The sequence below is a fragment of the Garra rufa genome, chromosome 5, assembly GCF_049309525.1.
Source record: "Garra rufa chromosome 5, GarRuf1.0, whole genome shotgun sequence".
NCBI lineage: Eukaryota > Metazoa > Chordata > Actinopteri > Cypriniformes > Cyprinidae > Garra > Garra rufa.
This window is the reverse complement of record NC_133365.1, coordinates 25,436,751-25,452,513: the sequence shown is the minus strand read 5'-3', so window position 1 is coordinate 25,452,513 and position 15,763 is coordinate 25,436,751. Positions and strand designations below refer to the sequence as shown.

At 37.4% G+C, this 15,763-nt stretch overlaps 1 protein-coding gene across 6 annotated transcripts in view; it reads right to left on the bottom strand.

Moving 5' to 3' along the window:
* The window catches only part of srek1 (splicing regulatory glutamine/lysine-rich protein 1), a 31,394-nt gene that overhangs the window by 6,779 nt on the left and 8,852 nt on the right, over positions 1-15,763 (bottom strand). For 2 of the 6 annotated variants that reach the window (XM_073840359.1, XM_073840360.1), the window contains 8 exons: positions 11,038-11,417; positions 8,846-8,961; positions 8,056-8,220; positions 6,308-6,486; positions 6,023-6,153; positions 5,827-5,932; positions 4,511-4,621; positions 4,286-4,417 (listed from right to left, as the gene is read on the bottom strand). In XM_073840359.1, coding sequence (XP_073696460.1) covers positions 4,286-4,417; positions 4,511-4,621; positions 5,827-5,932; positions 6,023-6,153; positions 6,308-6,486; positions 8,056-8,220; positions 8,846-8,961; positions 11,038-11,086 — 989 coding nt within the window. In that variant the 5' untranslated portion in view covers positions 11,087-11,417. The other 4 variants (XM_073840357.1, XM_073840358.1, XM_073840361.1 and 1 more) reach the window with 3 other exon arrangements.

Below are 15,763 nucleotides of genomic sequence, written 5' to 3'. Positions count from 1 at the left end.
TGCTCAGTATTTTTAAATAATTGATTAGAATTGAAATATTTTCAAAATGCATTCATTTTTAATTTCAACACAATCTTAGATATTTTGCTTTCACATTAATTTGTACTTTAAAACAGTAGATACCTTATTTTCCACAAACCATATATATATATATATATATATATATATATATATATATATATAATATGATTGCCGTTTTTCCACGTTTCTCTTACAAGCCCCGTTCTACCCCAAGAAAATGCTTAACGTGCAAATCAGCGTGTTGCGTTCATATTTTACAATTCTGCTTGTCTGTAAATGTTATATCATTTATTAGTAAGGCGTGTACTGAACTTGGAGCTCCAAACTGTTTTAAGCCAAGGTAATTCGTTGTGGAATGTCCCGTTTATCATTAGAACACTCCTGGAAACGGAACTTCAAAGGCGTATGGCGAATCATCTGATTCAAAACGAAAGGCGTCAAGTGGTCATGTAATCAATGTGTTTAAGTCAAAATTTCGACTTATTATCTCGTAATTATGACTTAAGTAAGTCATAATTTTGACTTTTTATCTCGTAATTACGACTTAAGTATGTCATAATTTTGACTTTTTAAGGCATGGATTTTTTTCTGACCTGGCGGAAACGGGCTTCCATACCTTACAGCCCAAAACAGCAAAATAACCAAAAGCTACAGTGACACTGGCAAAACTAATACATACGGTAAACAACAGGATAAAAACGACAGATTATTTCCATGTTTTTTCCACAATATTACGTTTTATTATGTACGGAAAGCACATACTCTATTTCTCTCGCTCTCTCTCACTCACAGACGCACACACATACAGTTAGCACTCGCGCTAATGTTGTTAGCGCATCTCTGACGATAAACAACTTAAAAACGACATGACAGTTCTCACGCGAGGTAACAATGAACTTTAAGTTTAACTGTCAGTAGAGACGATGCTGCCAGTCACCTTTGAGAGACACACAGACTTGAGAGAGGTAATTTACGATCTTAAACTCTCTCCCCCCTCTCTTGCCGTCCGTCTGCTTGTCTGTCGGTCTGTCTAAACTGCATTATTAACTGCATTAGTTTGCTATCAACGGCTCAAGCGTCGTTACTAGGTCTAAAATGACGTTTTGGAACTTGCAACGAAGCTGTTGGATGAGCTGCGTAAGAAATTAACCCTACTCACAATAGCGTTTTAAGGATAAAAACCGGACGAATGTCTTGAAATATATCATCTGATCGATGTCTTGAGGTGTGGTAACTGTAGTATAGGCGGAATAATTGACTTCGGGCCGTAGAATTCTGCGAAAATAATGCACAACCGAGGTGGAACGGCCACTCCGCTTTGCGTCGTGACCGCATCACCACCTCGGGTGTGCATTATTTTCTAAGAATTCTACGGCCCGTCGTCAATTATTCCTTACATAATTGCATGCAAGTAACCTGAAGACAAACCCTAATCCTAACCCTAACCATATAAAGTGCTGTGAAAAAGTGTTGGCCCCCTTCCTGATTTTTTCTTTTTTTGCATGTTTGTCACACTTTAATAAGTATTAATCAAAGATAACACATGTAAACACAACATGCAGTTTTTGAATGAAGTTTTTTATTATGAAGGGAAAACAAAATCCAAACCCACATGGCCCTGTGTGAAAAAGTGTTTGCCCCCTAAACTTAATAACTGGTTGGGCCACCCTTAGCAGCAACAACTGCAATCAAGCGTTTGCAATAACTTGCAATGAGTCTGTTACAGCGCTGTGCAGGAATTTTTGGCCCTCTCATCTTGGCAGAATTGTTGTAATTCAGCCACATTGGAGGGTTTTTGAACATGAACCACCTTTTTAAGGTCATGCCACAGCATCTCAATAGGATTCAGGTCAGGACTTTGACTAAGCCACTCCAAAGTCTTTATTTTGTTTTTCTTCAGCCATTCAGAGGTGGATTTGCTGGTGTGTTTTGGATCATTGTCCTGCTGCAGAACCCAAGTTCACTTCAGCTTGAGGTCACAAACAGATGGCCGGACATTGTCCTTCAGGATTTTTTGGTAGACAGTAGAATTCATGGTTCCATTTATCACAGCAAGTCTTTCAGGTCCAGAAGCAGCAAAACAGCCCCAGACCATCACACTACCACCACCATATTTTACTGTTGGTATGATGTCCTTTTTCTGAAATGCTTACTTTTACACCAGATGTAATGGGACACACACCTTCCAAAAACTTTTGTCTCGTCAGTCCACAAAGTATTTTCCCAAAAGTCTTGGGGATCATCAAGATGTGTTCTGGCAAAACTGAGACGAGCCTTTGTGTTATTTTTGCTCAGCAGCGGTTTTCATCTTGGAACTCTGTCATGCAGGCCATTTTGCCCAGTCTCTTTCTTATGGTGGAGTCATGAACACTGACCTTAACTGAGGCAAAAGAGGCCTGTAGTTCTTTAGATGTTGTTGTGGGGTCTTTTGTGACCTCTTGGATGAGTCGTCGCTGTGCTCTTGGGGTAATTTTGGTCGGCCGGCCACTCCTGGGAAGGTTCACCACTGTTCCATGTTTCGCCATTTGTGGATAATGGCTCTCACTGTGGATCGCTGGAGTCCCAAAGCTTTAGAAATGGCTTTATAACCTTTTCCAGACTGATAGATCTCAATTACTTTCTTTCCCATTTGTTCCTGAATTTCTTTGGATCTCAACATGATATGTAGCTTTTAAGGATCTTTTGGTCTACTTCACTTTGTCAGGCAGGTCCTATTTAAGTGATTTCTTGATTGCGAACATGTGTGGCAGCAATCAGGCCAGGGTGTGGCTAAAGGAAACTGAACTCAGGTGTGATAAACCACAGTTATGTTTTAACGCAGTTTTTAACAGTTATGTTATGTTTTTATGTGTTATGTTTGATTAATATTAAAATTTGTTTGATGATCTGAAACATTAAAGTGTGACAAACATGCAAAAAAATTATATTTTTTCACTGTGTACCACTTGCATAAACACTGCACCCCTAGGTGCTGACATAGTGGTTTTGCGGGCTATGTCATGTCACAACTCGGACCTGGGAGTACATCGATCTAGTACGAGTTCACGAGTGGGAAGTCACGGGTTTGACTGCCGTTCGGGTGCACTTTCACGGGTAGAGGGTTGGAAAAACACGAGTAATGGGCTGCCTGGAACGTGGCATAAGAACAAGTAATATTACTCAGTATTTACATTTAATGCTATACTGTACAGGGTTTCTGCTGGATTTTTAAGCTCAAATTTAAGACTTTTTAAGAACTTTTTAAGACCTGAACAAATAAAATTAATACCATATGAGTGGATTAGGGCAATGTCTATAGTAACATATTAAACTGTAAAATGACTGTAAAAAGCATAATAAATCAGTTCAGATACAAGTCTTTACAAAAACAAAAAGTTTTACAAAATGATAAACTTCTGTTTAAATGATAAACATTTCAGTTTAAACCATTTTTAAGAAAATGGATCAGTCAAAAGTTTTCATTATTATATCAATTTAAACAATTATTATCAATTAATTATTATATTAATTAACATAAATTAGGGGTGTGCGATATTGACAAAAATATCTCTATATTTCCAGGAATTTTATCGATAACAATAATTAAACAACATTTTGCTGAGTGTGTAGAAGCTGGCATTTAGATGCATTTACACATTATTTAATGCAGCTCAGAGGGACATGGAATGATTTAACCTGCAGTTACAAATACATAAATGATGTTTTGACAATTTTGAATGTTAATATTTGAAATTATTTAAAAATGATACTTTAAAATGATTAATTTAAATGGTTGATTCATTCAGGAACGAAACACCGCCATGTTGTTTACTAATGCATTATTACAATTACAATTTTTTTAGATTTTATATGTAAAAAAAGAGAGAATGGGCAGGTGTTTCTTTTTACTAGTACTGTAAAAAAAATTTCCCTCTTAACATGACATTTCCCCGGTTTCACAGACAAGGCTTAAGCCTAGTCCTAGACTAAAATGTAAGTCTGAGCTGTTTCACATGAAAGAAACGTGCTCTGACTGATCTTAAAATATATCAGTGCCTTTGTTTTGTCTCAAGATCCACACCAGTAATGTTTTTTTTCTAAGTACATTTATAAATATTACTTAAATGTCTTAATTGAACTATGGCCTAATCCTGGCTTAGTCTAAGCCCTGTCTGTGAAACCGGGCCTTGATGTTTTTTTTTTGGGGGGGGGGTTTTGTGCATTGTAAGTGACATTTTGACATCCAAACTTTGTTGCAGGTTTAATAGAGACACCTTCTTCTGACCTGCTTATGCTGCGGGAACGTCTAGAGCCACTGTAGCCTTTAGGAGACATCTTTCCCTTTTTTTCCCGTGGCCTCTTTTCTTCCCAGTCATCGTCCTTCCTTACTTTGTTGTCCTTGTCCTTCCTTCGGTCCCTGTGTGTAAAAAACAACACGGTCTGAAATGCCCTTTGTCGGACAAAAACAGAATATGAGTGTAAAGAGGTCGATATGGTGGTGCAGGTTAACCTAGAATGAGATCGACTGCGGCTGTGTTTCCTTTCTTTGGAATGCGAGCGTCTCCTATGTGACCCACGGGAGTCGTTCACCTTCTGCCGTGATCTCTGGGACAGGCGTCCCCTTTAAACACCATAAAAATAAAGTCAAAATTATGTCAAATCATATATAGCAAGCAAAGTTCAGGTTATTTAATACAGGATATCTGCAGAGTTTTTTTTAAGACTTCAAGATCTGAACCAATTAAATTGATACTGTATGTCAACACTGAACAACCCCCTTATAATCTTTTACTTAATTAACAGCCTGTGCACAATGTGTTTCAATAACAATAATGCTTATAAAAGCAATTAGGGTAACTGCAGGACATGTTTGATTCTATATATACATATGTATTGAAATTTGTTTTTGTACCTATTTACCAATACAGCCAAATTATAGATGGTGCACCATTTGGGTCTTTTAACCATAAACAAGCTGAAAAGTTACTAAAAGCTGATTCAAATTCAATGCTATGATTCAAATTCAATGCTAAATAGTCTGATTAAATTTAGAAAATTTGTTAGTTTGAAAGATCAGTTTCACAAATCAGTTTCAGTTGAGTGTCACAGCTACTGTTATTTGTAGATAAATTATATTATATAACAGTTATTCAATTACAAACTATATTTTCCCTTAAATAGCTATATGTGACCCTGGACCACAAAACCAGTCTTAAGTCGCTGGGGTATATTTGTAGCAATAGCCAAAAATACATTGTATGGGTCAAAATGCCAAAAATCATTAGGAAATTAAGTAAAGATCATGTTCCATGAAGATTTTTTGTAAAATTCCTACTACAAATATATCAAAATGTAATTTTTGATTAGTAATATGCATTGTTAATAACTTAATTTGGAGAACTTTAAAGGTGATTTTCTCAGTATTTTGATTTTTTTGCACCCTCAGATTCCGGATTTTCAAGTAGATGTATCTCGGCCAAATATTGTCCTATCCTAACAAACCATATATCAATAGAAAGCTTATTTATTGAACTTTCATATGATTTGTACATCTCCGTTTTGTAAAATTTAACCTTATGACTGGTTTTGTGGTCCAGGGTCACATATATTGTTAGATATCTCCCCTCACATACTGTTAGATACATTGTTAGCAGCATGTTTCTTTTTATTAGTGTATCTTGTATAACTACTCTAGCTAATTACTTTATCAAAAGGTTAGCTTGATAGCACTTTAGTTACTTTATACTGTGAGTTGCTTGTAGCTTTGCAAGCTACAAAGCTTTAATGAGCTAACATCGAAAGTATGTTTACATGTGTGTAATCTACCTGTGCTTTGATCTAGATCGCTTTCTTCGTGAGTGTGATGGGGAGCGAGAGTGAGATTTGGACCTTCTGGAACGTCTAGATCCACTGGATGAATGATTTTTAACCTCTGGAAGAAACAATCAAAACTCTTATTAATTAAAAAGAAAAATATTCTGGAAAAGCCACACTTTGTCAGTCCAGGCTAGAGAGGACAGACCTGGCTCGATAGCAGCAGCGATGGTTGACTGAGCCTCTCTAACTTTCTTCATCACATCTTCCAGCTCTTTGGCCGCAGCTTGAGGTGTGAGCTCTGGAGGCTTCACTATGGCATTATTGGAGTGGTTAATCCTAAAGAAGTTGATTAATAACTATTAAAATACATAATGCTAATATGGAAAAAAAATAGTTTGCTCTGAAAATCTTGCATTACAGAAAACTGGTAAGTTATTGTGTGTATTTAAAGAGTTCAGAAGAGTTGTTTTCTCAAAAAAAGAACACTCACTTTAGTGGTCTGTCACCAAACATGACTCCATTAAATGTAAGTGCTCTTGCCACTGATTCCTGATCAGCAAACTCCACAAAAGCAAAACGTGTAGGCTGTGTTTCATCTCCTGCCATTCTAACAAACTTAACATCTCCCACCTGCTTGAAGAACTTGAGGAGCTGCTCTGCTGTGGTGCTCTACAAGAGATAAAACAAGACAAAACAAGTACAACATATGCTTAACAGACAAAAGTGAATCTTGTCTCATTTTAGATGCCTATTTTATTTACTTTTCATGTAGTGGCAAATTTATTGGGCGACTGGTTTTGGTCTGAGTTATTAAATTATGTCACACCTGTTTGATTTTCAAGTATATTGGGGCCTTAGGAACAGTGGATTCCCATTCATCTTTCTTTTCATATCTTTTGTTATTTTCAGTGAAAATAACATACAGTTGAAGTCAAAAGTTTACATTTACTTTACATACACCTTGCAGAATCTGCTAAATGTTAATTATTTTACCAAAATAAGAGGGATCATACAAAATGCATGGTATTTTTTATTTACTGCTGATCTATACGTTTTTTTCTTTCCTAGCATTTTTCTGTACTTGAACCTTTTCCAGCAATGACTGTATCATTGTGAGAGCTATCTTTTCACACTGAGGACAAACTGAGGGACTCATATGCAACTATTACAGAAGGTTCAAATGCTCACTGATGCTCCAGAAGGAAACACGATGCATTAAGAGCTAGGGGTGTAAACATTTGAACAGAATGAAGATGTATATAGAAGATACTTACATGTTTCCCAGAAGACAAAATAAGTTAAATTTACCCTGATCTTCAAATTCAAAAAGTTTTCACCCTCCAGCTTTTAGCGCATTGTGTGTCCTTGAGCATCAGTGATCTTGAACCATATGTAATAGTTGCTGAGTCCCTCAGTTGTCCTTAGAGTGAAAAGATGGATCTCAAAACCATACATTGTCAGAAAGTGTTCAAATACACAAAAACGCTAAAAAACCACAGAATTTGTGGGACATGAAGGACTGTTCTGAAGAACAGCAGGCAGTTGCTACAACACAGTATTAAGAATCAAGTGTATGTAAACTTTTGAACGGGGTTAATTTTATAAATTTAACTTTTATTTTTTCTTGTGGACTATATGTAAATGTCCTATATGTGAAATATCTCATTCAGGTCAGTACTAAATAAAAAATAACATGCATTTTGTATGATCCATCTTATTTTGGTAAAATAATGAACATTTTGGCAATTCTGCAAGGTGTATGTAAACTTTTGACTTCACCTGTATATAGTAACAAAAATCACGAAGTAAATACTACAAAATCATAAACAAAGTACCAAGCGGGTATTTAATAATGGGAACAAAGAGTTTAACAAGTATTTAATAGGTCTATATTTGAAAATGGATGTGGTGTCCTCACGTTAATCATATGGCTGGCACACCAATCGTGACGTGTAATTGTGGCTCCCTTCTTGAACCTTCGATGACACCTTGACTGATTACCAAGTTCAATACGATTAGGGGTAGGCATTAGGGATAGAGAAAGCAAGGTCCAAATAGGGCAGCATCCATTTATGATTGTAATATGTAAACACTGATTAGGTTGTTATTATTGCATACTGTTTTATAATGTACTACAAACACACTGAGGTGCAATTAGTATCTGCCACTAAGTAAGTATACATAGTATCTAACATTATTTGCACTTCATTCAAATGAATTCAATTCATTTTTACATACCTGTGAATTCAAATTGCCGACATACACCGTCCTCCTGATCTCATCAACTTTAGAGGGATCTACGTTCCCCATGAGTGGAGGCTGTGAAGCAATTGCATTTAGTGCTGCCGCAGTTGTGTCCAAACTAGACTTCAGGACCCCCAGATTAGCTAAAGGAAGACCTCGCTGGCCGCAAACAAATATAACACACGTTAATGTCTTGACAATTGACAATCTGAAATAAAATACAGTAAATCTGTGGCACACAGTTGATGATATTTAGTAAAGGCTGGAACACACTACATGACTTTTAAATCTGATAAGAAACTGAAACACTAGACATGATACACTTGCCGACGTTGTAAATGGTTAGAGAGAAGCACACAATATCAGACTTTCAAGTCTTTCCTAACACAACAAATATCCTGTAATCGGATGGAATCATAGTCAAATCCAATGGTCCACCACACACTACACTCAAGTGTAGTGTTTTTGCAAGTGATGCTATAGAACCAATTTCAGTTTTTCTCAAAAAACCTTTCAGTGAACAGTTCCTAAAAGTTCCTAAAAATCTAAAGAACCTCTTCTGCATTTGAAAGGTTCCATCGATGTTCAAGGTTCTTCACAGAACCATTGATGCCAATAAAGAACCTTTATTGTTAAGAATGTATGTGACTTTCTGTGAGATGTTTCAACTCCGACTGCCCAAAATCTCCAGACTCTTGTCACCAATTAGCAATGACTCGTCAACCTTGCAAAAACTGAGCTGTGTAATGTATTCCAGCCTTAATTCGTGAGAGTGTTTTTTTACATTCTGTAGTGTAGCGGGGCTGGGAATGGGCAGAAGTCCTCCTCCGCTCATCAGGCTGGTCACTGGCGCAGCGGGGGCCAAAAGCGAAAGCGCCTTTGCCTCTTCAGGGATTTTTCCTGAAGAACAAGAGCACCTGCATTAGAGAGGCCAATGGAGACGTCTCCAGCTGCTTCACCTACGACCCAAGATTGAGAGGAGAGTCCTCCAACCGCCTAGCGCTCTAACACCCACCCTGAGCATCTCCAACCCCGACCATGAACAATCAAACAATCTGAACTAGCATAGCTACTCTCTTTTTACTATCAACACAAGACATACTGTAAACAGGATGACTTTTGCACAAAAACAGAGAAAAGAACATTGTGATTTGTCCTTTTCTCTCTTTTTTAAAAAAAGATCAGAACAGAACATGTAGAGAATGACTTAACACTTTGTGGTATGGGTCACCTGTACTGGAAACATATTGGTCATGAACCATACGATATCAAGCATGGACGCTTTTCTCCCTGGGGCGATCGTGTCGCAGTGTTGGAAAGGGTGTGCAACACAAGACAACCGTTCATGTTGGCTGCATCACACTAATAGCACATAGAACATCAGATACAGAAAAGAAGAACATTTTAAGTGTCTTTGAGAAATCCCCCCTCAAACTGTCACCCCTGAAAAGTGTTGCCTTTACAATAAAGTTACAACAAATCATTTTTCATCCAATGCTGGTACAACATTATACGCATGCTTTGTGCTTACAGTGACTATAGTACTCATGGCTAAACTGACTTTTGCTATATCTGTGCTTTTGTGTTAAGTGAAGAACTAAATTAAAACCTCAAATGACGTTCAGCCACTTCAGTACTACTCTAAAGACAATGCTCCCCAAAACCATGCAATGGAGTTAAACATGTGCAATGGTGTGAGCTTTTATAAGAATTGTTCATTTATTGTCATTACAGTGAACTGAACAACAGTGCCTTCCAAAAATAAGCAATTCCAAACACTCTTTACTAGCAATTCTATCATTTTACTGAATTACTGATCCTACCCTGACACTTTTAGAAAATGGGAGAAAAAAACTGAATTCAATATTTTGTTTTTCAGCGACACCTAAAAAATTAAGTAACTTTCACCAGATGACTTGAACAGCTTAATTTGAAAATAATTAATAATTCTAGAAAGACTGGGTGATTTTGTAGGGAAGCAGCTTAGAAAATAAAAATGCCCTTTTTTAATATAAACTTTCCTTTTAGGGCTGAATGATTTGGAAAAAAATTGGATGTTCAACCTTAGGTGTACTCTTTGCAAGAGCCAATTTAAATTCTTTTTCACAGGCCTCATTGACAACACAAATAATAATAATTATAAATATAAATATATTGCTATAATGCTATTATACTGTTATTTAATTCATAGTACTTCATATGTAAAATTACAAAGCTTAATCTTAATTTCTCACTCCGAAATCCAAAGCAAATTTATTTTATATAATTAAATCGCTCCCTTTGCCATTATTATATTTGTACTAACTACTAAATCATACTGCAATGTCAATTTTATTGTGATATATCTTGCAGCCCTAGAAAATATGCATTAAAAATACTGCAAGAGAACCTATTTTAGCTTAAAAACTGAAGCTTGTTATTCTTTCAGCAGGACAATGATGCCAAACATACCTCATGTTTAGCATCATTGTCCTGCTGAAAGAAGAACAAGCTTCAGTTTTTAAGCTAAAACAAATGAACATTTTTGTGTTTGAAGAACAGCTGTCTTGATCTCAGTTCAACACAGACTAAAGATAACTATACACCGTGCTTGAAATTTAATACAAACTTTTCTACAAAATGTCTTTAGGAATATTAAGAATAAATTAGATAAATGACTCATAATAATAATTTACATTCAATGGTTTAATGTATAGAACATTTAAGAATATTTTCTAACAATACTTGACATTTAATTAATTTAGTGCTTTGAAAAAATTCACTCAGTCAGTACTATTCTTCAGTAATTCAGTAAAAACAGAAAATTTGTGAAGTGTCTGAATAGTTTTGTGAGGCACTGTGTGGTTACATTAAATAATGAAGAAATATATTATTTTCCAAAGTAAAACCCTGAGCAGATCAGTGGAGAGGAGCGAGAGAAAGAGAGAGAGGAGGAGATCTTAATGCATTAGATATCAGTAAGAGCTGCCCTTGTACCGTTCAAACTTCCCTCCAATACTGGGTGGTAAGTCAACCCGGACAGCATTCAAAGACAGGCATAGGGGTGCAACTGTGGGATTGGGGACGAGGGACAAGGGGACAGGAAAACAAAAAAAAAGAAAAACAACACAATGAATATGCAACTCTTCTAAGAGGCAAAAAAGGGACAACATGTGAGAGAAATAAAAAAAGGAAATGAAAATAAAATAAAAGAAAATAAAAAGAGACAAGGTGTCCATCTCGGAAGGTTCAGCAGCTACGCTCCTGGTCACATTCCCCCCTTGAAGGCAGCGTGGGCCCCGGCGGGTATAGTGGCTTGGAAAACAAAGCCTTGAGTCAGGCTATTGTAGTAGTGTAGCCTGGGTCACTCTAGTCATCTGATATGCACACATAATCAACACAGAAAAAACATACAGAAACCAAATTAATCAACGTAGTAAGCCATCCAGAACCAAGTCACGAGGACAAGCATTTTAGGCAAAAGGGAAGCTTAGATACCATGTTTTTTTTTTTGTTTGTTTTTTTGGTTTAATGAATACGGATGTTTACACTAAAATAAAAAAAATAAATAAATAAATAAAAAAAAAAATAAAATAAAATAAAAAAATAAATAAATAAAATAAAGTCGTTAGCCAGTGGTTGCACAGCAGACATGAGAAGATCTCACCCTTTCACCTCATACCATTGAAGCTTCTTTATATATATATAAAAAAAAAAGATTTCATGTTTGTTGCTCAGTGAAAAGAGGAGCTTAACCTTCAAGAAAACAATTTATCTCAGAAAAGCCCAAAAAATATTTATTATTTTATTATTTGTTTGTCAATAAAGATTAAACAAACAAACTAAGCAAATACAATTTACACAACCTTATATCTATATACACGCAGTAATGTGAAAAAGTTAGGACACCTTATTGAATTTCATGGTTTTCTGTATCAGGGCATAATAAAAATTATCTGGTCCTTGGCAGGTCTTAAAATTTGGAAAATAAATTCTCAGATTAACATCATCACATGACATATTACACAGTATCATTATTTATTTAAGAAAGAAAAATACAGCCAAGAGGAAAAGGTCATGTGTGACAAAGTTAGGACACCCTGTTAGTCAATTGCCTGTACAGATCCACTTTTAGCAGCAGTAACTTGAAGCATTCATTTTCTGTGTGACTTTATCAGTCTCTCACATTGTTCTGGAGGAATTTTGGACCACTCTTCTTTTCACCGTTGCTCTAGTTTATTGAGGTTTGTGGGCATTTGCTTATGCACAGCATTTGAGTCAGGATGAGCTCTGGACTTTGACTGGGCTATTGCAACACCTTGATTCTTTTCTTTTCAGCCATTCTGTTGTAGATTTGCTGGTGTGCTTGGGATTATTGTCCTGTTGCATGACACAATTTTGGCCTAACTATAGCTGTCAGACAGATGCCCTCACATTTGACTCTAGAATACTTTGATATAACAATGACTGTGAGGTGCCCAGGTCCTGTGGCTACAAAACAAGCTCAAAACTATCAGCTCTCCTCCAGCATGCTTGTTTTTTGGTGTTTGTGCTGATATGCTCCTTAAGTTTTCACCAAACTTGGCATTGTGCATTATGGCCAAACATCTCCACTTCGGTCTTGTCTGTTCAAAGGAAATTATTCTAGAAGACTTGTTTTGTTCAGATGCAACTTTGCAGATCTAAACTGTGCTGCCATGTTTTTTTTTTTACATAGAAGAGGCTTTCTTTTGCCAAGCCTTCTAAACATGCCATTTTTGTCCCATATTTTTCTAATGGTATTGTCATGAACTTTATCATTTAACATGTTAATTGAGGCCTGTAGAATCTGAGGTGTAGTTCTTGGGTTGTCTGCCATTTCTCTGAGCATAACACGGTCTGATATTGGGGTCAATTTTCTGGGAGGTCCACTCCTGCAAGGAGAGGTGTCAGTTTTGAATGTCTTCCACTTGTGAATAAACTTCAAATTGTTTGGAAATGGCTATATTACTCTTCTCAGATTGATGGCACCAACAATTGCTTCTCTAAGATGATTGCTGAAGTCTTACCTCCTTGGCATTGTGTTAACACACACCTGAAGGCTCCAGACCAGCAAACTGCCAAAACTGAGGTTTTATTTTCCAAATGTTATGTTGTTGTTCATCTGAGGTCTTATTTTCCCAAATTTTAAGACTAGCCAAGGACCAGTTTTTTTTTATGATGTCCTGATACGGAAAACCATGGAATTCAATAGGCTGTCCTAAATTTTTCACATGACTGTATATATAAATATATATTTAATTACTGTATCACAAAGTTGTGGCCAGCTATTTAGTTACTGAAATGTAGTTACACTATTAAGTTAAATAAATATATAATAATATTAGCAGAAATATAAATAAATAAATAACTTTCCATAATTATTATTTTTGCTATAAACACCTTTAGTGACAAGACTGAACAATTAATAATGACTAATGCATGAAACAATTAGTCATTTGAGTTTTTTTCCCTTTAACATCTAATAGATCTCAATAGAATATAAGATTTGTGCCATTGCAGCGTTAAAAAAGTAAAACAAATTAAAAAAATAATGGGACACCAATTTGTACCCTAATAATTGAAAGTGCCAGAATGAAAAGTTGTTACTGTTACTGTGTTATAATTATGGTGCACTGTGGGCTATTCTCAAAAGTTTCTGTGAGCTAAAGCATGTAAATGTTTTAACAAACAAAATCTCTCACAATTCACATATAGCAAACAACTCAAAAATCAAAATTCAAGGCTATGTTCACCAGACAGGCAAGAACAATTAATAATAGCATCAAACATTCATGCTGTTACCTACTATTATTATTTTAAAACACATATTGCTGAACAAAGGGCCACTAAAAGAATGGGGTGTAACAAGTTACTCTCTACAATTCTTCAAGTTGATTACTGTTTTTTTTTTTTTCATAACAAATCATAACAATTAAATATCTTCTATTGTTTTGGTAGACTGTTGTAAATTATTGGTCACTAAAGCCCTATTCAGACGGCAATTGTTTCTCATGTGGATGTCTGTAAAAATAAATTTAAATTGCACCCTTAGTAATAAAACTCATGAAATCTAATGGTGATTTATTCTCAGCGGATAAGCGAGTTCTGTGATCCTACGAACCCGGGAACATGCTGCTCATGTGGCCAGTCACATGAGTGTCTGCTGTAAATTAAATTATTTATTATAATTTTCTTATTATAATATTCTTTTTATTTCAAGCATATTTTATAAAATATAATCATATTTATTATTTGCTTATTTATATCTCCAGTTTAAAAACAGGAAAATAGTCTCACTATAGTTGTATGTAATTATACACTGTAATTAACTGTATATAATAAACATTTTAGCAGTTGTGAAATACTGTTCTTGTAAATACTTTCCAGCATTTCATTAATTAATAAGCATGCAAATTAGAAAGTACAACAGTTACGGTACGCTGTTTGGCAGTGGTCAAAAAGGATTTAAACAACGAATTTTGAATCGATTTCTTCTTGTAAATTCAGAGATGTGGATTCGGGCAGCAATTAAATTATGACACAACAGTCGTTTCACTACGACGTTACATATGGGAACTCGCTTGAGAGTCCAATCATCTCTGAGCCTTATTCAAAAGGCCAATGAAAATTGGCGAGTGGCATTTGCATGCCAAGCCCCGTACATACGGGTATATAAGATGGCGGCATGCAGCCAGTCATTCAGATTTTTGCTTCGGAGCCTCTCTATGCTCGAGCCTTACAAACTAAAAGAAAAAGAAATTCCTGCGAGTTCACACTCTCTCCCCGCTGGTGCGCTGCCATCTAAAAGAGCGTTTGGCAGCCGCCAGCGGGATCCTGCAGGCCACCGTTTTCACGGCGATCAACAAGCCACCTGCATTCCAGCGAGCAGCCCTCATCTGAGTGCACAGTGGTGCCGCGCTCCTCCCTGGGCAGACCGGGATAAAAGAGTGAATTTCTCACGGATGTGGAAGACATTCTTTCGAGATGGCTTTCCAGCCGTGCGCTTCTGGGTGTGGTATTTTCCTCACTTCGCTGGACATGAACACTGCCTCACATGCCTGGGCCGAGAGCATGCTGAGGCAGTGTTTACGGATGGTTTGTGCGTTCACTGCGAACGCCTGACCATGGCTACGCTGAAGTCTCGCCGCTCGTTCGCGAGCAGGCTCCCCTCGTCGTCCTGCGGCACGTCATTAAGCCGCCAATGCTTTTAGGCCGTCGTGTCACGAGGGGGACATTAGAGTGACCGTGCAGAACGCGCCGCCGGCTCCCAAAGCCCTGCGACTTTCTGCACCTCAGCGTAGCCCCGTTGAGTTCCCAGAGCAGTACGCTTCCCTGCACATGCCGGGCTGAGCGTCTCCTTTGGTGCTCCTCAGGAGGATGAGATGTCTGTCGCTGCTTCAGAGGGAGAGTCAGAGGGTGAGGCGGACGTCTCGGCGGCCCAGCACCCCCTTGTGGTTGCTGCCCCGTCTCAGGTGGACGCCGAACTCTCGGCTATGCTCCTCCGAGCCGCCATGGGCATCGGCCTTTTCATCTCGCCCACGCTCCAGCTCCTCTCCCAAGGGGTATGTGTCAATCCCCCAGGTTGAGCGCGCCGTTGCGGTGCACTTATGCCCACGTGGCGCTGCCACCTGGCGGGATCGGCCGCATCTCCCGTCCAGGGCGTGTGAACGCTCGTCCGCCCTTGCGCGCCATGCCTTGCACG